The sequence below is a fragment of the Trachurus japonicus genome, chromosome 9 (genome assembly GCF_045865225.1).
Source record: "Trachurus japonicus isolate A0001 chromosome 9, Traja_1.0".
Taxonomy (NCBI): Eukaryota; Metazoa; Chordata; class Actinopteri; order Carangiformes; family Carangidae; genus Trachurus; species Trachurus japonicus.
This window is the reverse complement of record NC_140915.1, coordinates 20,143,170-20,166,296: the sequence shown is the minus strand read 5'-3', so window position 1 is coordinate 20,166,296 and position 23,127 is coordinate 20,143,170. Positions and strand designations below refer to the sequence as shown.

The window sequence follows — 23,127 nt, the reverse complement described above, 5'->3', positions numbered from 1 at the left end:
TGCGCATTCCAAGGCCTTTGGCTGTGATGGAAAACATGCTGGTATCCTTATTTGCATTTAACCTGAGAATACAGATGCAATCTGTGTTAGATTTAAATTTCCATCATGTCAACCATTATAGTCATGGTGATCTTCATGTTGAAATGTAACCGATCTGATAAAAAAATTTTGGGGGAAAAAAACACTAGTAAAAAATGTTTAAGCAGTCCACATGTAAAATGAACGAAAAAGTGATTCCACTGTCATCATGAATATTCTTCTCCTGCCTCAATTCCACACATACAAAAGGAAAAGAGAAAAAAAGCTTGAAGTAGTAGTGTTTTATTCATCTTTATGTAAATCCAGTCATTTACGGTTGCCTTAACAAATCAGGAATCAAGTGTGTCAACATCTAGCAGAGAAGAAAGTGCATATGGGGATTACAAAAGAACAGAAACAGAACAAAACCAGGCTGAGGGAGAAACTCTCCATCAGTTAAAGTCTACAAATCCTGACAAGGGTAAAATGAACGTGTTTTTAATTGTCTTTATATTCTGTAGAAAGTTTACAGTTCTACTCAAACCCAAAGCTCAGTAAGCTATTGTTCATATCTGAGTGACAGTGTGTGGAGGCTGAGCCCAGAACTGGTTCACACCATAGAAAAATACCCTGGTTATTTGCATTTTTAACTGTACACTAATGAGTTTCTATAGAATAGATGAAAAAGATCAACTCTCACCTACCAGCTTCTACTGGCCCTGGTTATAGACCCAAGCCAGTTATTTTCGTTACGTCCTACACCACTAAGAAAGATAAATCCCTCATTGCGTTGCTACATAGCTAATGTTACGGGTATATGCTCAAAACCAATATTAGGTTAAGTAAATCCTACACAGTATTTATTTTTATATTTATATTTATATATATTTATGTATATATCAGAACAAATAATGGGGTAAGGGTATCTGATAAACACAGAGCAGATAAACATTTATTTATTAAATTCTGGGTCAATTACAGGTTACTAATTGGATGGCAATTACTAACCACTTAAGGCAACATTTCCTCTTACCTGTCATCAAGGTAGTTGTGGTTAATATTCTGATAATGTGACCCAGGATTTTTGGGTAAAGGCAACTTCTATTTCAAGCACTGTTGAAATCATTCTGTGATGACTCAAGGTAATGCTCAGTCAACGGTAAGTCTATGCATGGCAATAAAAGCAGCATTGATCCCAAGTCACACGGATGTTAATTTCATCTTCCTCCATCATCAGTACTTTATATCCAACTGAAAAAAAATAAGGTAAGATTCTCAATGTAAACATGCACTTTCAGAGTATAATCTATGCTGTTTTCCTGCCATTCATTTTGCCAGGGCTGTGACTGGTTCTGGCCTCAATCGTTCTTCCGTACCATGACAATGTGCATGTCGAGTCACAGCAAAGAGCTCTGTTATTCAAATGATGAACAATCTCAAATGTACATGAGTCCACAATGCCTTTAACACTGTACTCAACATCCAAAAAACGCAGAAAAAGAAGAAAAAAAAATAACACCACAGATTTCTCAAAATGCCTCTAGTGTGGTCTGAAGCCCTGGCAGTTCTGATGTCTTCCAGGCTGAAGTGTTCAGATGTTATAGTCCAAGTCTCTGTTTTGTCTGGTGTGACCTCACTGCAGCAGTTCAGTTCAGTTCAGAGAGAGTCAACATCTCAGACCGACATGGGCGCGACGCTCTGGGACACCGGTGCCAGTTGGGGCAACAAACCTTTATCAATCTATTTTCATTCAAAATAACTCTGGTCCAAACATCACTGTGTGTCTTTGAATGTCTTCAGGATGCTTTTTTTCAAATGTTCAGGACCAGACGGCAGCCTTCTCATGCATCAAGGTGATGTGGAGAACTCAAAATGTAAGAGGCTTAATACTCGATTAACTGAGTAAAACTCACTTATAGTAGAAATCAGATAACACTTGTTAGTGCACTGCTTTGGACCAAAACAAACTAGTCACTTACTCTGGTCAAAGAAAGTACACTACATTGTCTGATGTAATCTAACTTATAGCCAATGATGATGAGGACTACAACCTATGATTGGTAGATGTGTAACGTATCACTCAATTATAAAAAAACAGGAGGCCCATATTATAGTGAATTTTTTTTTTTTTTTTTAATGAACCAGTTGATGGACTGGACCTCAATCTGTGAGTATGTAGCTACATGTTCACATGCATGTTTGAACAGTGGGTGAGAAGCAAACATGACTGAGCTGCAAATATTGTGTGCATCTGTACACAAAAAATGGCCTGTGTCTAGTTGTGTATGTCTGTGTGCATGTGTACTTGTTTTGTGTTTGTGTGATCCAGCAATAGCTACGAAGTGTTCGACGTGTTGGGGCTCCAGCCCATTTGATAAGCTCTCTCCAGGGTTCTCTTGCAGTCCTGCATCACTGTGCTGAACACGATGTGAGGGTACTGGACCACCAGCCTCTCCACTGTCTCCTCGTTCACCTGGAAAACACACACAAAGACACAGAATTTTAACATTATGAACATCTTTATATAAAAAAAACATGATGATTAATATATATCTTTTTTTTTTATTTTTATTTTTTACATTTTTTACACTATAGTGCACATTTTCATTGACATGTGGACCCTCAGACACTCCTTCTTAAGCATTTGTACAGTAGTTCTTACTGATGTCAGGTTTACAGAACAGTGGAAAGCTTAATTACCTACTCTCCCATAATGACTAAGTCTGACTGTCTGATGATGAGGACCATGTGAGCCACCAAAAACACAGACACAAGTGAGTAAAGAATGACTACAGCAAGAAAACCTGTTTTACTGTTGATATCAGCACCTAAATATCTAAAGACATTGAACCTATCCACCAAGGATACTGTGCAAGTTGGTTCAGTGGTTGTTTGTTGTAACTATTGGCAATTTACTGGGCAGACCTTTGTTAAAAATGCATTAGTTCACAGAGATTCATTTTATTGGTTATTTTTTCCATAGTCCAGCTCTACATTGACACACTGAGCCTGTCATTATTTGTGTCAACAAAAGTCAAGCACTACATTTCAGAGTCATTCACTCAGTATCAGAAGAGGAGTTTTGGGTTTGATACATTAAAAGGAAAGACCAGATGAAAACCATATAAATATATCTGAACTAGTGCTGTAGGTTGAAAATAAGTATATAAATAAATTACTTTATTTAGCGTCTATTCAAACTCCACTGCCTGTTGATGCCTTATTAAGATAATCACAGACACATACTGGATTGGTCGTGTTCTGTCAAAACTCAAAATGGTGGTGCACTAGACTATCATGAAGGATAGGTCATTTCTTAATAGCATACAGTGTATGCACATACTGTATGCACACATACACACACAAGTGGACCACGACAATAGGTTCAGCAGCAGAGGACAGCTGAGCTCACCGGGCTAATGAGGCCTTCATGTTCTCAGAGGACTAGAAAGACAAGCAGCTAATGGTCCCAGCAGCACTTCTTTGCCAGTCTAACACTCTGTCAGACCATCCCAAAGAGCCAAGGGTGAGAAACCCTGAGAATCTGACAAACAGCAGAGGCAGAGTAACCCTGGAGACCTCGAGGGGTTAACCGCAACCCACCCAGAACCAACCCCCCGCCCACCCGCGAGTGTGACACTTTCCAGGGGAAATGATGTATAAACACTCACACACATGTTGAGCACACAGTCATCCGTTGTTGCCAAAGCAGTGACAAAGTATTTCACAGTTTTGCCCGAGTTCACTGCCTGGGAGCCCGGCGTTGGTTTCTGTGTTTTCTGGAAGGAGACTCACATGGTAAGGGTTCTTTGGCTCTTGCGCAGGTTGTGATCTGTTGCGCTTGTCATTTTCTGTCTAATTCTTTCATTCTCCTCACTGAGCCCAATTTCTTTAAGTGGTGGGTATCAGCAATTAGTTGCCAAGTTGTGAAATTGAGAAAACAATGGAGAGATGGACAAAAAATATATATATATATATATATATATATATATATATATATATATATAGACTATATAACCCTGCAGAATTCAAGTGAAATAAGTTTGCTTGAGTGAACAGACCACAATGCCTCTCGGGTCACATATTGGAAGATGGAAACTCTGCACAGCACCAGTGAATCCAATAAGACTAAAAGGCAACAACAGCCTGTTAGCATTCTCTTTGATTGCCAAGGAAGAAGCAGGGAGCTGAATTCAGGTACGTGATGCCAACACAGAGAGGCTTAACAGACACTTTCTGAATACCAGTGATAAAGAAACAATGAAACAAAATTACAACTGTGGGGTCAACTCCTTCTTATTTTCATCTGCTTTTTGTTTTTCTGATCGGATGCTAAGAGAAAATTCTGAGAATACGTGCCAAAACCAGTCTTGCATCAGTTCTGTTTCCAGTCAGGGTTGAAGAGAAAGACAACAGAGACTGGGAGAAACCTTTGAAATTTGAACTACTATTCCCACACCACAAACACTGGGAAGGTGCATGAAAACTGTGGACAAGAATGAAAATTAAAGAGGGCTAGCGATCAAAGATTTGCTGTTAAATCTAATGAATTATTATTATTATTAGTTGTAGCTAAATCAAACTGAACATGCAATTTCATCAGTAGAGCCAATATATTATACTATAGATATACAGTACTTTTATTTTATTTTGTAGATTTCTTGACATTTCTATTCAACTAATTGTGGTGAGTTTGGATGTAAACTTGATTTATGACCTGAGATTTTGACAGGTTGATGCAACAAAGGGAAATTTCCATTGCTGCATCTTCTCAGCGCTTGGTATGGGAACTGACCTATAGGTGTCTGACCTCAGCAATAACTTTAAGTTTTAATTGAGAATTTCTCATTGACTGTCTGGTCTGACTGGTCTTGATTCAATTTCAACAATATTAGCAAAGAGTAGTTGGGGCCAGATGGGGCTTTCATATTTTTCTGTGGGTCTTTATTAGGATGTGGTCATGGAGAAATGACAGGAAGTGAAACGAGGTTAGGGTTTCATGGTCAGCGTCTTAAACTCTAAGCCACAGGGGCGACCCCACACCTGTTTTTTTCGCACAAACACCTGCGGGTTGCCGGCAAAAAAATGGCCACATGTTGCCTTCACAGAGAACTAAAGCAGGAACAGAGGAGCATCTTAACCAAGGGCTCCAAAATCTGTTAATACAGAGAGGGGTTCAGTTTGTTATGACATATGGCTGAGCCTCATTAGCAGATAAAGTGACAAACCCCTGATTGCCTTCATAACATATTACGCTGTATTCTTGAAAAGAGAATGAAACATCCCCCAGCTCGTTAATCAGGGCTTAATTGCAATTAAAAGAGATCTAAAGAATAGACCTGTCATACTGATGGGAGGCCATAACATTCATTAATGCTAATTTAGTGCGCCTCCACTTGCTGAGCAAACACTGCACACGCAAAATAGCTCCCAATCAAAATGCTGAATCATTTTCCAATTGCTGGTTGCGGCCTTGCTAATGTTAAGAGATGCAACACGATCACGTTGATGGAAATCATGAAAAGACTGACTATTCCCCTGCCTTGCTCAGCTGTTGATGATAATACTGTTTGCATATTATTCATCCTTTTGTGTGATTTTGTTTAAGTTTGTTTTAGCTGAAATGTTAACAATGTGACATACAACAGGTGCCAAACAATTGGAATTTAAACATGTAATTACTGAAGAGGCAAAAGCCAAACAATATTAAAGAAAATATATTCCAATATCAATCACAATTTTAAATGGTTACAAAACACTGCACAGAAATTCCCTCTACCTGGTTTGAGATTTATTTGACATCTTTATAACAACTTATTGCCACTGAATAAAGAATCCAGTATTTATACATCATAGCATCCATTAACTCTCCTCCACTGCACTAGCCAGACAGCCACGGTTACTGTACCAAAAACAACAGCCCCCTGTGAAAGAAACCCTATTCTAGTCAGTTCCCAGAGTTCACAGCCACATTTCTCTCTCCAGAACGTGGCTACGTGCCCTTTGCATGGCTCTGTGGTATGTTGAATGAGATGTGATGACATCACCACACCTGCTTGGTATTTGCAGCTCAGAGCTGATGTTAGACATGAAGGTCAGACCAAATGCTGTGGGTAACTTGCTGGCAGAGGGGAGAGTCCTCCGGTTACAGCAGTTGAGCCGCTGATTTCTTCAAACCAGTGATTCAGCTGTTTCTTCCTAGAGTGACATTTTGTTACCGGGCAAAACTGTGCTTAACAATATTTTGTTGCTAAGCAACATAAGCTTAAAAATGCTATCAGAAAACACTGGGGGCTCTGGTGGCTGGAATGGTGCTTTATATGACTCTGGCAGGGAGCTTTTTCTTTTCTCTTCTTTTCTTTTCTTTTCTTTTCTTTCACCCCATACAGTCCTGATCCAGTGTACTGTACTGTACTGTTCAACCCCTCCTCTAAACCTGCTGCCAAGTCTGTAGAGGAGCCATATGATAGAGCAGATCGCTACCCACTGATGATTCTAATCTTTGAGAAGCATCTGGGAGCGCAGCCACTGCTATCTGGAGCAAGGCCTATACTTATGATATTTTCCCCCATTTTAACTTCAAAGATGCTGTCCTGTAGATCTAAGTGCATTGTAATGCATGCTGACAGGTAATGTGCCGTTGTCAGGGTTTACAAGAGGGTGAGAGAGGGATGAGGGGAAAACAAAAAGATATATGTCTGATATGCCATTCAGCAAAAGGCACCTTTTATTTGAACATGCTGTACAGTAAACATTAATAGTTTATAGGGCTGTGTGTGTGTCAGTGAGTGTATGAGTGCTTGACAACTGCTCTTCTACTTTTACACATGACGGCTGAAGGTAAGTCCCCGAGCTGACCTCTGCTCTCTCTGGGAGTACTCTCTTTCTCAACAGAGCCCCTTTTTAAGACTAATCCTCTGATGCAAATGCACTCTATCACCACGTAAAATATACATTTACCGCAAATGCAGGGGCACTCCCCCCCGGGTAAGCGGCACAGTAAAACACGTCGTAAAGATGAATAATGCCGAAGCAGTTCACATTTTCAGTGGGAAAAAGAAGAGCAGGGCCGTAAATCGATAATCAGATACACAAACACGAAGATGCATATCATATTAGACCGGCATGGTGAGAACACCCTCTGAGTGCTCCTAGCAATCAAGCAAAGGAAATGGAATAAAGCAAGAGGGAGAGAGTTTGGGAAACAGAGGACTAAAAAAAGATATGGCCTTCGCTCCCTCTGAATGTACCAAGACCCTCTGAGTTCAGTATTAAGTTCTGTATTACGTAGAAACAATGACCCTGGAAAAAAAAGCAATAAAACTGCTGATATTGAACAACCCCAGACCTGAATTTAAATGAATATACAGTACATGCATGCATATGATATTAGAAACTGAAAATCTGTTCAGTGATCCTTTTAATATAATTATGAGTGTTTTTCTTTTTTTTCTTCAAGAAAAATGGTTTTATTTCCACCGTGTTTTCATTAAATTCAGCACAGGTCCACCAGGTTCTTTTCTCTCTTCTTTTGTCTTCTCCCTTCTCTCTTCTCTCATTTTCTTTGGCCATGTCGCAGTCATTGCTGGTCCCAGGGCCATAAAGAGAGACAAATACCCCCCGTTCCCTGTCTACTCCCATGTAGAAAGTGTATCAGTCAACTAGTAAATACATTTGGGGTAAATGTTTAAAAAGCCTGTTTAGGCAGCAGAAGAATTCAGTGCATCAGGTCAGTAAAAGGCAGCTTAAACAAGTCAGGATTTAAACAAGCCAGATTTATAGCCTTCTTTAAACTGCTCAGAGGAAAAGCCCCGGTTGTAAAGTTTCTAAACGAGTGACTGGACAAATGAAAGATAGTTCCTCGTCTCTGATAAGAAGAAGAAGGAGGGCAAAGAGAGTGGATGGAAAAGCGGAGAGTATAACAAAAGTATAGGGACAGAAAAGTGGTTGCCACAAACTTATTCTGAAGGATTCAATATTTCTAAATGAACTATTGATGCATTGGCTTGGAAGCTTAAGGAATGGACTGCTCTTTACTGAGGAAAGCCCAAGCTCAAACATTTTGATTTTGTCTCAGAAAGCCCCCCTCACAGAAATCTGCAGAGCAGGGCTCTGAATGTGCTTTTAAAAACCAGGTCAGGCACCGCTTGCGACAACTAAGGTCTGGTCCCGCTCACACAACTTCATCCCTGCACAATATCAGACAGCAGCAGAACTGAAAAGACGGGTGTCGGTGCATACGCTCACACACACACATGCACACGTGCACGCTGAAAAGTGGGGGCTCAACTGAACAGGGTCAGAGAAAGAGGTTCTGGAGGCCAGGTTTGTAAACCCCACACTCCATCACGCGTGACAAAGGTAACTAAAGGAATGTGTACAAGGCTCAGCCCAATCCCTCTTTCTACACTGGCCGTCTTATCTCTGCAGACTGGAGGAAAACATACCATAACTCAAGAGGCTTTGCACAATTTATTTGTTAGTCTAAGAAAAGAAAACACCGTAAAACACTATCGCAGCTCCATCTTATTATGTAGAACTAAAATAAAGCTAATTAAACCTGGAGGTGTTGTGACACAGGGAACTAAGAAGCCTTGCAGCCTGATGAGGTCTGATGTTCTTGCAGCAATGATGCTAATAACTGTTTAAATCTTTTGCAGTTAACACTTTAAATGAATTGCTATAATATAAAAGGAGTGAAAAGATGCTTGAATTACCTGTAATAATTTACTTTTGTCTTATGTTATTTTATTATATAATCAGTGATACTATGATAAGTTTGTTCTTCCATCACTATAAACATGGGACCCAATTAAATCTGAGTGATATTCAGTCTAATCTGGTCCAGGTAAGACTTCTTTCTTTAGCTATGGACGCTGGATCTGTGTGCCAGTTTATCTAAAGGAAACTCACCATGAGCTTTGATCAGAAAATATTGCTGGAAAAAATGTGGTTTTGAGGTAAGACAGAGAGTGAACTGTGAAGTGGTCTACATTTGGGATTGGGTCTAATTAAACCCTGTGTGTACTTTGGACCAGGTCTGAGTGTAGAGTCCCTCTAAGACCAGGACTTTTCCTCTGCTTCTTTAAAATAATTCATATTATGGTTATATGGTTTAGGTGGCTTTTCAGATTGGAACACAAACTCTTGCCTCTATTACCATACAGACTGGATGTGATTGACAGTTTGATATAACATTTTATAACCGCAAATAGCAACTTGATATCACAATATTGCTACTAAATCCTGCCATTTAAGTTTATGAAACATGAAAATATAAAAAGAACAAACGGGGCACAGGGGACAGAAAGAGACAGATGTGGTGATGGAGGGAAACACAGAGAGAGAATCAGAGACACAGATGATGAGGGTGAGCTCATCCTTTTACCACAGGGACTAGTTAGGGTCATAAAATAATAAGAGGCCTGTTGAACACTGTGCAAATCAAAACCACTCCTTTGTCTGCAAATAGCAAGGAGCATAACATAGTAAGGTGGGTACAGAGTAGACACACACACACGCACTCCTCCAGAAACTGTAGGAACAAATTCCAGAGCAGCTTACTGGAGGTCAGACACAAGCAGAATTTCTGAAAGATAATCACAACAGAGCCACTGTGTTTAATTTCTCTGCCTCCCATGACTCCCAAGTTCTTCAGAATAAATAAAGAACAAGGACGGCTTGACCCTGTCCTTTCAAAGAACACCACCATGCAAAATTCATAGTGACTCTTCAGAGCGAGGAGAGAATGGATTAGATTTGTGTGATCAGTTTGAGTTACAAACTCTGACACGTGAACACCACCTTCTGTAGAGGTATTTTTTTTCCTGAATTTCGGGGTTAATTGTGAATCACCAAACGAGAGAACTGCCATTAATGTCAAACTCCTCGGGATTTAAAAGGTCAGTGTGTTCACTGATTTTTGCCTTTTGCTCTATTCCACTGTCAGTACAAACACAAATCTTGACAGTTTGATTAATCTTTACCTTTTCTTTTTTCTACACTCTTGGGTACGAATAGTTATTTTTCTCAACTAAGCAGCCATGTGTCTTAGGAACATTATTTCTGTTGACACTCTTTTCCTCCAAGAAAGAAATGACAGCACAACTTTTTCAAAGCTTTCATGTCCATTGGCTAGTGTTTCCAATCAATTATCAAGCCGGACATTAATCAGCGGCCTAAAAAAAAATCCGAAGCTCGTCTGGATGTGTTTAATTTGTACAGACGTAGCATTCAGCGAGGGGAGCTACATTGTCATTAGCATTAAATAGCTAATTCATCACCAACACAGTCAGACGCTACGCCTGCAGGCTAAAATTGGGTTGTGAACACCTGCTGTCTCTCCCAACGTCCAGGAGATAGAGGGAGCGTATTGAGCCGAACATTAGTTATTGCACCAAAAAATATCAGGATTGGCAAATCTGAGGACACAGGCCACACTGAGTCGTGTCTACTGTCTGCCCATGACTCCATGAGATTATGTTGACCTCCGTTGTGATGAGTAAACAGCACTGGATGAGGGAGGGAGAAGGGGTGGGGGGGACAGTGAGTGTGTGTGTGTGTGTGTGTGTGTTGGGGGGGGGGACTGAAGGACAAGACAGGGGGGGCTTGAATGAACTAATTGAATGAACAAAAGATGTGAGCAGCATCCAAAATTCAAACAACCTTGGCTGTCCTTGCTTTGAGGAGGGTAAGGGAGGGAGACATTGAGAGACAAAAAGAGCGAAGAGGGGCAAAAAAATAAAGAGAGGGCAGAATGGGGTGGAGGGATGGCAAAAAAAACAAAAAACTCAAAAACACTATGATTGTGTATGAGGTTGGGTTTACATGTGTGTCTCTGGTAGATTTTTGGGGGGTTAGGGCAATTCTGAGATTCCTTTCAAACACTCAGTGAACTCTGTCGGTGTCTCACTTTATTTCACCCTCTCTCCTTCACTGTCCCTTGCTCCTGCCCTTTAGAAACAAGATGAAGGGATGATCAGGAGGCGGCTTCAGTTAAGACCGCCAATCAATACAGCTCTTCTTTCGCGGGATGAGACTCCCAAGATTACACTGAAAATCACAAATGGCAAATGACTCTTTCAAACTGCTTTCTTGACTTTGAACATTCAAGTCCGACCAAAGCCTTGAAAATAGGAGCCGGGGAACCTGCCTATCTTACACTTGATGGCGTGCGTGAGGCATCTTTGTTCTAATTCCCCTTCACTTTAGAAGCCTTTAAACTACGGACTCCTGCTGTTCACAGTAACAACACTCATCAAAAAAAAAGTTTTACCAAACTCCCAAACTCTCATTTCCTAAACGAGGGCTAAAATGCCTTCTAACTCTTCACCATACTTCATCTTTGTTTTCCTCACTCCAAACCTCCAGGCCCTGAACAATTAGGCCCTTGTTTATGTCTGCAAATTGCCGTGCCGTGCCTGTCTGTGTATAGTCCCCAGCAGCTGGATGTACCAGTGGAACGGCCATATTGATTGGTATGTCTGTTCTTTTAACAAGGTCTGTCTGGTTCCTCTATCTGGGGGTGCAGTAATGCTCATACCTGTTCCCCAAATGGTGCTCCACCTCACTACAGGTAATGGAAGCACGCCTCGGATGTGCCTACACAAAACACTTTTTTAGGGGGGCCATTTATGAAAAGAATAGCCAGCTTTGACTCTATTGTTTCATTTGATCTAATTTAACTTTTATTTTGTCTTGGTTTCTGTCATTCGTTAAATCATTTTTTTCATTATTTTTCTTTCCTCAAGGCCAGCCCTTGTTTTACTTTACATTTTCCTCCCTCATCTCTTCCATTACTATGATGACTCTTGCTGTCTCCACCAGTTGTCCCTGAAGGGGCCGGTAGCAGTCAGTGTCATTATTTTCCTAGTCCAGCTTCATGCTGACTATGTGAGTTTGCCTCCCTCTCTGTTTCACAACCTGGACTGCCCATTTGTTTTCACTCTAATGAAGTAGTGGAAAAGAAGCAGAAAAAGAGAGGAGGGGGCGTAGGGTTGAAGAAGATAGGAATTCAGGAAAGGAGCAGAGAAAGAGAAAGAATAGGGAAGGGGGAAGAAAGAGGATGAGAGGAAAGGGGGAACATATGAGAAAGCTGTGAGAATGTCTCTAAAGAAAACATTCCACTGAAGCTGAAAAAGATCAAGATCCCCTGAGTTATACATCAGCAGAGGCCAAGAGGGCACATTATAGAAAACAGCAAGTTAACACGCACTGAAGAAATATGAAAAAGGGTCAAGATAAGGAGCACAATGACTTACATTGTGTAGTGCTTGGCTGCACAGTGAGTTTCTCCACGAATCAATAAACCTAACTGCTCCATCCATGACCCTGTAACTGGACACTCGTCCTAAATTTTGTGGTTAGCCCAAAACAAAAAAGCTACAAATGCAACAGCAAAAGCATTTGGTGAATTTGTGATTTGGCATGTTTATGTCTGCTTGAGTTTCCTTTTTGTGTTTTCTCTGTGTGTGTGAGTGTCTGCCAGTGTCCAGTGAACCGAGCGTTGTTACGACATTGCTATAATTTTAGTTGAAAATTACACATGATGCCATCGGACTGAATTTCACCACTCAAAAGCATAAACTAGATTAATACATAATGTTCCACTGTGTTTGTCGAAGTGTACTGTAGAAAGTTGAATTTCTCCCGCTGAGAAAGATCAAACATTTAACAGTAAACTCTGCAGGGAGCTGGGCATTTCCACGACACAAGCGCTGACATATGCGACACTGCGGAGTAGAAAGGACCCGTTTTTCATGAGATTAAGACACGTTTTCCTTGAGTCTTTCAGCCGAGTACTTCAAAAGACTGGCACAGAGTTATAGCTGAAAAGAGGACAAAATGAATTGATTTGATTATTTTGGGGTGAGTCTGGATCAATCGCATTCTTTCCCCTCATCAGAACGGGGACGCTTGGCCCTGAGGGCAGAGGGGTGTAATCATATGAGGCAGGCGGAGCACGCCATTTGCTCAGGGCCTGGAGGGGTTCTGATTTCAATGCGCCATTATGAACTGTGTTAACAGCAAATAACATAAATTCCTATCGGAGAACACACACTGTCACACAAAGACACTACATTTCAGCATGAATAAACACACAGCCACACAATGGAAATCCTTCAGACATGTAGGAGAGAGGAGGGGAAAGAAAAAAAGTCAGTGCGGCAAATGGATGCATTCCATACTATTAAGAGCTAGTGAGGCAGAGCTACTGAAATGAGACTTTAAATAAGAAAACATTCTGACTTCACACACACAGATAAGTGCTCTACTAAGTCTGTGTTTGTTCAGCGTAAAAAAAAAAAAAAAGAATTCTTCATATCAGTCCAAATGGCAATGGACACACAATTCAGGTTCCCTAGCAGTAAAATGTATACAGTACGGAAGCACGTTTGTATAAACTGTGACGGAGGCAATCGATCCTTCACACTGCTCCACATGAGGAGAGCCAGCTGGATCCTGTTAACAGTTCTTAGATGAATTCTACACTTTCTAAGTCCTGTGACATTCAGGGAAGCTGTTACATTAAAATTCTCAGCGTTTTGACAATTCCAAACAAATTTACACAGGCGAAGGCTGCGCTGCCGAGGCAGAGAGCTGACTGGGTTGTCCGCACCGTGTGTCAAGGTTATCACAAGGCTGTATTTGTCTAAGACTGACAGGACCCACACGGAAACCTAACTCCACATCAGTTAGTCTGGGAGGAAGCTCTGAGGGGGGAGAAGGAAAAATGTGAGGGAGGGAGAGAGGAAGAAATAAGGAGAGACGGGAACTGTATTTATTTTAAATAGTCGAATGTATACTGTAGAAGTTACCTGAACATCTGCGAGACAGACAGGCTCAGGCTAGCCCTAACGATGATGGCTGAGCAGGTCAGTTGTGTAACTGTGGCACTGTCGCTTCTAATCTGAGCTGGTTTTAGCTTACCTATAACAGTGATTTGTTCTAAATTCCCACAACATACACATCCTGAACAGAAACCAAGCAAAGTCCTTGTAAGGGAAATATTAACTTTAGGATATTTGTAATATGTCCAAAACACTGTCAACATAGCTCTCACAAGGAATAACCCTCTGCCAAAGCAAACCGCTTCGTGGAAGTGTGTATAACAATTTATTTTCGCAACGCAAACAGTCATTGCTGGTACGCAGAGCAAAATTATTTCAGGTTGGGGCCATTGTCGATGACCCCCTTAGCAACAGTATGTTGGCTGAGACAGTTGTAGGTTGTGTGTAAATATTGAGATGGTTCGTCAAGTGTGTAGATCCTGTGACTTAACTAAACAATCTGAGGTTGTGAGTAGTTGAGCTAAGAGTGTTACACCAATAAAAATCTATCAAGCTCAAGCATATAAAAATACTAGGACAAACCCAAGACCGAGTCAGGACCAAGACAAGATCATACCAAGACCAAGAAAAGACCAAGACTTTGAGGGGGTTGAAACTGAGTCAAGCCCAAGCCCAAGAGGGTGAGGGTTAGGTTAGACCGAGTAAAAATTTTGTCATTTCTGAGATGTCAAGCAAAACCTTGAAAATGTGGTCTTTAGACCAAGACTGGTCTTGAGTACCACAACACTAGAAAATACCATTCAAATCTAATTGAAGACACATTGTACAGATGATGTAGTTTTGCCTGGAACATTTTATCAAAGAATGTAACCTTCGAAAAAATGTTCTTGAACAATCTATAAGCGTAGAAAAAATACATACTTCAATATGTACTTGAACAAGTACTGCGGACTTTATGGTACAGTACATGCTGGTGGTTCATGTTGTCAACACAAGGCAGCAGGAAGAAAAAGATGGAGAGAGCAAAGCTGCGCCTCACATCTTTATTTTTAAACAATGAAGAATTAAATATGAGGCATGAGGTGAAACATTCAAATGGATTTGTCAACACAGAGACATTGTGTGACTGAGAGAAATCTCAACTCAAGCAATTTGCACAAGACTTTCATTATGAGCAAACATGGTGGAATTGAGAGTTGTCCCCGAGCTTCTGTGTTTTCCCAGAACTGCATTAAGTGCAGAGATGAGATTAGTTTGCCCTCAGATTGAATTTGACATGCCTGCAGTTTTAACAGCTGTGATACACAAATAAAGCATGATACAATATTGCCCGGAGCCTGAAATGTCACATGCAAACCAGGAAAAAAATGATGATCAAATTGAATGCATTGCCTATAAACAACTGAAAACAATTTTGCAAAGTACTTCAAAGTATTGATTTGATTCATTTAGGAGACACGGCATGCAGACACATATTACAGCTGTGAAAACTACAATGCTTTTTTTTGCCAAAAAGGTTTTGTGTATAATTGTATTTTTTTTTTTCAACATAAGAATTTTGCCTCAAGCAAAGTAAAGAAGTGAAGCAGCAGTGTGGCTACAGGCTGAAAGCATCAATTCTACATCGGAGTAGTCACCGGCCAAACTCAGACAACAGGCAGTAATGACCCTGTTAAAGTGACCCTGATCAAGCCCCTAACTGTAAACTTAAATTTATTCAGCTGCAAAAAAAAAATACAGAAAACTCTCCTAATCCTAATCAAATGGAAGACAGGGAAAACAGAGTCACTGATCCTCAGCTGAGGCGACTGAAGAATCTGGAGAGGAGCAGCGAGGGCAGCAAGTTTGAGGGAGGCAGTTGAGAAGAGAGATGAGAGTCGGAGGGGAGCAGAAAGAAGAACATGGTCACTGCTGCCCCTGAGCTGACACGAAGAGAACCACAATTCCCCTGGCCGGTGTCTCGCTTTCACCTTTTTACCCCTTTAACTCTCTGTGTAGCTCTCATTTTCACTGTGACCGCTGCAATTGTGTTTATTTGTTTCCCTCTGAGCGAACTTCAGATTACCGTTATCCTTCTCTCTCTCTCTCCTCCTGAAACCTGAGCGGATCTACTGTAACTCCCTTCCTCGTCTAACCTAATGGAAAAACAACAACAACAACATCGACAACAAAAACAAATAAAGTAGCCGCCCTGGGCTGATCTCTTTCCCCACACAAGGCAGGACCAATCCGCACTGATACTCCAGGCTCATTTGCTATGATAAACACAATTTTAGGGACATAACATGAGAGAATGAAAACAGAGAAATGGATGTTGGGGGGTGGCGCAAGCATGTAGTGAATTAATTCTGCGTTCAGAGTTGGTAACACACCTGACCTTGGAAACTGTCAAACTCCGCTCTCTGCTCGATTCACACTCCATTACAACTCTAATAGCACCAATTATTGCTGTATTTAGTGGTGTCATCCCCAAATTCCCCCTTCTAGCAGAGGGAGAGTAATTATTTATCTTTCCATCCTCTGGGGCAAATTACGAGTATGAACATCCCATTTGAAGAGGGAGATAGAGGGCAGAGGGATGGGTGAATTTGTTGTGGAGAGGGCAGGGGCATGAAAGCATACGGTGGAGAGAAACTGAGAAAAATTGTTATTCCAGTAAAGATGTAGGTCGTTCCTGAACAGATTTTTATTAGCATGGCTGTAATATCGATTGTTGGGTCACTGAGTCGGCGAGGCAGGAGGGAACTAAATGAAAATGGAATCTAAGTGATCACCTGCTATGTAATGCAGTTACTCTTTATTACTCCTAGATAAATATGATGGATACACATTCATGTCTGCAATAATGTGAACTGAGTACACCGCTTCATCACTGAGACCACACATATGGGGTCACCGCCGGACCCTCATATGTTTTAATTTCATTACAGTATAAATAGATAAATATGATACACCGATGTTCTCGTCGCAATTAACGATCTCCGAGTGGGCGTTTTTATCAGAGAAATCCATAGGGTCAACCGGGAGGCCGTGACACACAGATATCACTGATTTTATAATGAAGAAATAAAAATGATGAGTTCCCAACCTGGTGTAAGGCCTCGACTATAAGTCAAACATTCCTCCTCCCTCCCTTTTCTCCCCTGCCAACTTTCTACTTGGACTTTTTACTGCGCAGCGGGGGCTTTTAAATTTGTTCAGCTCAAAACCCAACTGTAAAATTTAGCCTCAACCTGAAAACGAAAGGCCTCATTAAAACATACTGTTACACTCACCATATGGAGGCCCACCAGCACTGGGATTAAAGCGTGCGTTGTGTACCAGGCTACAGTAGAAGACACAGAGCTGTACAATATCAGTATGGGCTAAAGTTTCTAGGTTAAGACAGCTGTTCACTTTCCCCTTCCTTGTCTAACCCCCTATCCCACTGGTGTCAGGCTGAGTGATCCCGCACTAAGTGGATGCGTATGTCCAATTGGAGAAGTGGGTGCGGTTTGTTACCATGGCAGTACCACTTAATGTGCCTCCATCAGGTTAGTGATTGGACGGTTGAGAGGCCAGATGAGAGTTGAAGAGTGACTTTGGAAAGATCGTCCCTCAGATCCAGAGGCATCTCTAAGTAGTTTTAAGAGGGGTCATTATGTTACTTTACTTGTGTTATCACCCAACCAGCTGACTCAAACATGCATCACGTACACACACTGGGCACAGGCAGCAGAGGCTTAGCTACTCCACATGCTCTCCTCTGGATATTTTTTAATTAGCCAGTCGCCCTAACGTGGAACTTTTTCAGGGTTCATGCGTGTTTGGTTCCATGATGACTCTGTGACTCTCTGATGAAAAAGGCGTAAACAAATATTTTATATTCAAAATTATTGCAAGAATAGTTTTCAGATCTTCAAATCAGATATTCAAATCAGATCTGACAAACTTTTTAGCCTGGCTTTTAACTGAATCTTATTATTTTTATCGCTATAAAACTATTTATCGTCTTAATTACAATATCTTTCTATCCCCTTGATCTACAGTACCTACATATTATACATATTTATCTATTGTACTTTACCTATTTAATTTAATTTATTTACGATTATCATCTTTTTTATTCTATTTTAATTCATTCATTCTTATTCTATTTTATCCTATTCTATTTTACTTCTATTTTCCCCATTGCAAATGATTGAGTGTAAGATAGCGTTTTCTCAATGACTCTAAAATCCAATGTTCTAAAATGATGGTGTGAATGCGTATGTGAATGTATGTGTCTCCCAATATGTGTCCCCTATGTTCATTGTTTTTATCATGTAAAGCACATTGAGCTGTTGTGGACATGAAAAGTGCTATACAAATAAAGCCTGATTGATTGAAGAAAAAAAAAAAAAGGATTTGCTACATCTGAAAACATCTCCAGAAGCATCTTTTAAAGTGAAAGTCAGACATAGAGTACATTACAGACAGCAGTCATTATGGGCTGTGTTACCTTGTCACATCTCATGAGGCCCAGGTAGCGGAGGGATTTGCTGCTCTGTGCGATCTGTGTGGCTCCCTGGTCTGTGATATCCTTACACCAGCCGGCATCCACGGTCTCTATGGTGCTGCTGTACTGGCCTATGGCTATCAGAGCTGTGGACACAGGAGGAGGAAACAAGAGAGGGAGGGAGGGAGATGGGGATGGGGGGAGGGAGGGAGGGAGGGATAGAAACAAGAAAAGGTGTTAGTCTGACAACCTTTCTCATGCAAATGTGGCAGCGTCGTCCTCCCACAGAGACGTGCAAAAATTCGAGATGAAACCGGGGCAAGTCATCTGGCCAGCTGTGACACATAATACCAATGTTTACACAACACCTAGAAATCATACACAACTACACGCGAGGTAACACACACACACACACACATACGTACGCACAAATCTTGTTCAGACTGCTGCAGGATTCATCCATTAGAGCGTTGGCATGAGTCACAGCACTGAAAGGCAATGACAGTGTGCCAGGGTAAAGTGTGACTCCATGCCAGTCTATGATTTAATTCTGCTTGTGTGTGTGTGTGTGTGTGTGTGTGTGCGTGTGTGTGTGCGTGTTTACTGCTGCCAGGGCAGAAACATAGTGCCAGGGTAAAGAGTATCCACCAAAACAAATATCTGTCAGTGTCTGGGGGCTTTGTTGCATACCCACAAACACACACACACACACCCCCTCACCCACGCCCACAGACAAACACAGACACACACACATAGTTTCGATACATTTTTGAGGTTTTTTCTTGTGAGCAGCGTACAAATTTAAACATGTAGTCGACAAACGCGATGAGCTTTAATCCTGCGTAATTTATCTGACACAAAGACATACTCTGTTGCATTAACACACAGAGACACACAACAGTCTTCCTCATCAATCTTTGACCTGCCAATCGTTGGGCAGATGGAGGAGACCTGTGCTCCTCCAGTCGATTGATAGTGGGGCTCGGTGATCGATTGGCCGGGCCTGGGCTTTGTTCTCCACTCTCTCACAACCATCACTAATGAGAATGGGAAGGGAGGAGGTGGAGTGAGGGATGAGAGAAAGATGAAAGGAGGAGGGTAAAGACAGAGAAAGCCTTTGACAGCACCTTCAAATAGTTGCTTAGCCCTGATGTTGTTTTCTCATTCGCAGAAATCCATTTCACTTCAAACTTTTTTACAAACAAGCTTGACTGAAACGTCTCCCCTTCAATAAGAAGGGGAGGGGGAGGGGAAAAATCTTTACGAATTAATTTGTTTTCATGTTGGATCTCTTCCTCTCCCCTTCCTCACTTTTCTCACCGTCACTTTTTCAAAATGCCTCCACACATTACAGTATTAAATAACATACAATCAGCAGATTAGGTCGGGGCTTGCTATCGAAGCGTGTGTGTGCACATGTATACATGCACACGACGAGTGTATGTTTACACTGCGGAGCGTGGGACTTGTTACCACAGGAGAAGGGAAATGAATAATCTCATGCTTTTTGAATCAACTACATGTATTTAACCCTCTTTCCCCCCTTGCCCAACCCGAACTATGTAAAGAAGAGTCTCCTACACATAGTGTGTAACATGTGCAGTATGTAACATGTGTAATATATAGCTCTGGGCACATGCAGTGCTCCACATGTGGTTCTTTTTGTGCTCCAGCATGCTCTTGGATGCCATGCATAATGGCACATTATGACTAAACAGGCAGTAACGCAGCTTTGAAGCAACAGTATGTTTCATGTAAAACAGGACAGGGGGAAGAGGCTCCAGCCGGCCAGATGGGCCAACTGCATAAGAAGCCATGTTGTGTTTTTTTTGTTTTTTTGACCAGCAGTGACCTGGCAAAGTATTCTAAAACTGGAGACTGTATCTGTGTGTATCTGTTCTTTTGAGCGTATGTGAGGCGGGTCAAGTGGGTAAATGGCTCCCCATTCTGTTCCCCTTGTCCTGTCCAATCACGTGATCCCAAATTCGATTACCTGGGCTCAGACCTCTCATCTGATGTTAAGACACACATGCTGCAGCTGTTAAAACCGCTTGCAGAGCGACTGAGGAGTTTTCTGAGGGAAGAGGGAGATCAAATAAAAGAGGAAAGCTTCATAGTTAACCGAACCAAACAACAGAATTGCTTCTACTTCCCCTCCCCACCTACTCTGGATCCCCCTGTTTCTCCCCCTTCAGCTTCACTTCTTTCAACCTGACAAAGCGGGAGGATAGGAGCAGACAGCTGCCTACCACAGTGAATGTATAAGAAGTGCGAGTGACTACATTGTCCATGCATTTCCTGATTACTTTGCTGCACTCACCTCAGCACACAACCTTCCTCATCTGAATTACTGTCAACAGGCTCCAGCCTTTATAAAGAAAACATATGGCACTTTAAGATAACTCCAAGGAGAAAGAGAAAAGCAAATAACACTAAACATAATTTTGTTACACTCTCAAGTTGGTAAACTGGTGCCGTCAGATAATGCCTTTGTCAGAACGAGCCAGGTGTTAGGCTATTTAGACTTGTTTAGTACTCTATCAACAAGTTCATCTGGTTGCTATTACAGTCTAATATCCCTGTGTGTGCTCTGTTTCTCCCTCTCTTCCTTTGATCCTCTATCAGGAGCCTGTAAACTCCAGCTACTCCCAGTGGCAAATGGAAATCATTGGCTACTTTTGCACAGGAGAGGAGCTTTCAGTGAAACCTTTTTATTATAGTAAAGCAGTTTTGTGAGCTTGTCGGGGACAGAGAGTGCAATTGGAGCTCACTGCCTTTGTTTTATGAGATAGTTGTGAAGCAGACAAGTAAAAGTGAACATAGGAAAATGTGTAAAGTGATGTCTTATTTGTTTAAAAAAAAAATAGAATGGTGAAATTGTAAATGTCAAAAAAAAACTAGTACATGTTTTGCATGGTTACATATAAAAATGTAAACATGAACTTCTTTTAATTCAACTAATCTAATTTTAAATTTCAGAAGTAGCTAACGGGGCTTGTCCATCTCCTTTCTGCCTTTTTGCAGCATGATATCCACATTTAATAAGGTGTAAAGTCTCTCACGAAAGTCTTTCATTGGTTATGGTAATGATAGTTTAATATTTGAACATTGAACATTTGAATCCAGCGATGACAGTGAAGTCCCTTCATATAGTAATGGAACACAAATAACATTTTGTTCACTAGAAAGATCAATCAAGTTTGGAGGCAGATGTTATGGACTTTGGCTCAGTTCATTCTGTCTAGATAAGTTCACATAAGATTAAAAAAAAGTCAGTCAACATTTCTCAGTTCACTTTTTGAGGAAGTTACTATTAATTGACAATTAAGTTGCTTGAAATTTAGGCGAAAAATGTTAAAATGCAGGGTTTAAAAAAAAAAATTGACTGGCGTTGTACAAGGGACCATAGGAGCAGGAAATTGTCTTTCCTGACTGATAATGATTTTCTGTCTGAGAAATAGATGAAGCGATATGCAAGAGACGTTAAGGTGAAAGAGGAGTGGAAGAGTCAGTGGAGAAAAGAGGGGAAAATCCCATTCTGGCAGCAGGAGCTGTGACTGAGTAGTGACTACACACTCACAGACGGTAATGAGGACACACTCTACTGCTCTGCCTGAGAATGGCTTTAGGATCTGGTTCTCTCTCACTGTGTGTGTGTGCCTGTGTGTGTGTGCCTGTGTGTGTGTGTCTACACTCCACCTATACTGTGAAAAGAAGCAGAGAGTGTGGTTGACCTTAAATCATGGATATCATTCATTCTGAACATGGCACATTTCACCTGTCATTTACCAAGTCTGTCTCATGGGAATGAAACTACGTCATTGTACGAGAAACAGGTGGGGATTCGCATTTAAAACCAATTGCTTCAGGTAATTTAAAATCCTCTTGGGATTTGTGCTAACGTTTCTCCTTGTCAATCAATCATCGAACAAGAAATCAATGTAAAGAGTGTCAGTGACCATTTAGTGCATTTAGAAACAGTAACCCTGTGTCAAAACCAGAGCTCCTGTTCTTTCAGTAAGAGCTTCCTACTGTAAACACTAGATTTGATAGTAAGACTCTACTTGTGGTTTTCGGTGAGGAACCATATCACAAATTCCAAGCAAAGATGGATAACACAGTAAAACCTCAAATCTTTAGTGTTCTATTATTACCTCTGTATTCCAGCCGGGGATTGATAACCCATTGCTTTCCCATATCAGGCACAAGCTGTTATCAAAGACCATAAATAGCAGATTTATCCAAACATGGGAGTGGTTCTAGGTGAAGGTAACCACACTCCAAACAGCGGGGTCAGGAGTTGGTCAATCCTGCAATGACCGCAACGTGAGAAGAAACCCTTCTTAATCAGCTTATTCTCCTATCTCTGGAGCTGACCTCAGAAATTCAGGGGTTAAGCATCTTTTACAGGGTTATTAGATATTCACTTATTACATTCCCCTAAATGATGGTGTGCCATTACTGCTATCTTATTGCTCTGAAGCCATCCCCATGCCCCATCTGCAGTAACCCTATACACCATATTTTAGCCACTGATGAAGACATAATGCCTACGAAGGATGTGGTGGTATATGGTAAAGATTTACTAAGATGCCGTGTGTATGCTGTGCACTGTGTGCTGTGTGTGTCTGTGTGAGTGTGTGTGTATAAATATGGCAGTGGGGACAACAGAAAAAAGGCTTATTATGGCTGATGTATTCCAGACAGCACAACTGTCATGTCTAATGTGAAAGACATTCACTCAGTTCATTGTATTGCGTTTAAAAACTTGGCCTCAGCTTTGCCCTCTTCACTGTGCTGCAGTATGCCCAGAACCAAAACTTCTCATCCTGTTAAGTTGTG

The 23,127-nt window shown here is 41.2% G+C and overlaps 1 protein-coding gene across 1 annotated transcript in view; it reads right to left on the bottom strand.

Annotated features, from left to right (window-relative positions):
* Window positions 1-305: 305 nt before the first annotated feature.
* fbxl17 (F-box and leucine-rich repeat protein 17) overlaps window positions 306-23,127 on the bottom strand; it is a 216,586-nt gene continuing 193,764 nt past the window's right edge. Inside the window, exons 10-11 of the mRNA XM_085786476.1 lie at window positions 18,289-18,431; window positions 306-2,491 (exon numbers count right to left, since the gene is read on the bottom strand). Coding sequence (XP_085642602.1) covers window positions 2,354-2,491; window positions 18,289-18,431 — 281 coding nt within the window. The 3' untranslated portion in view covers window positions 306-2,353. The remainder of the gene's footprint in view (window positions 2,492-18,288; window positions 18,432-23,127) is intronic.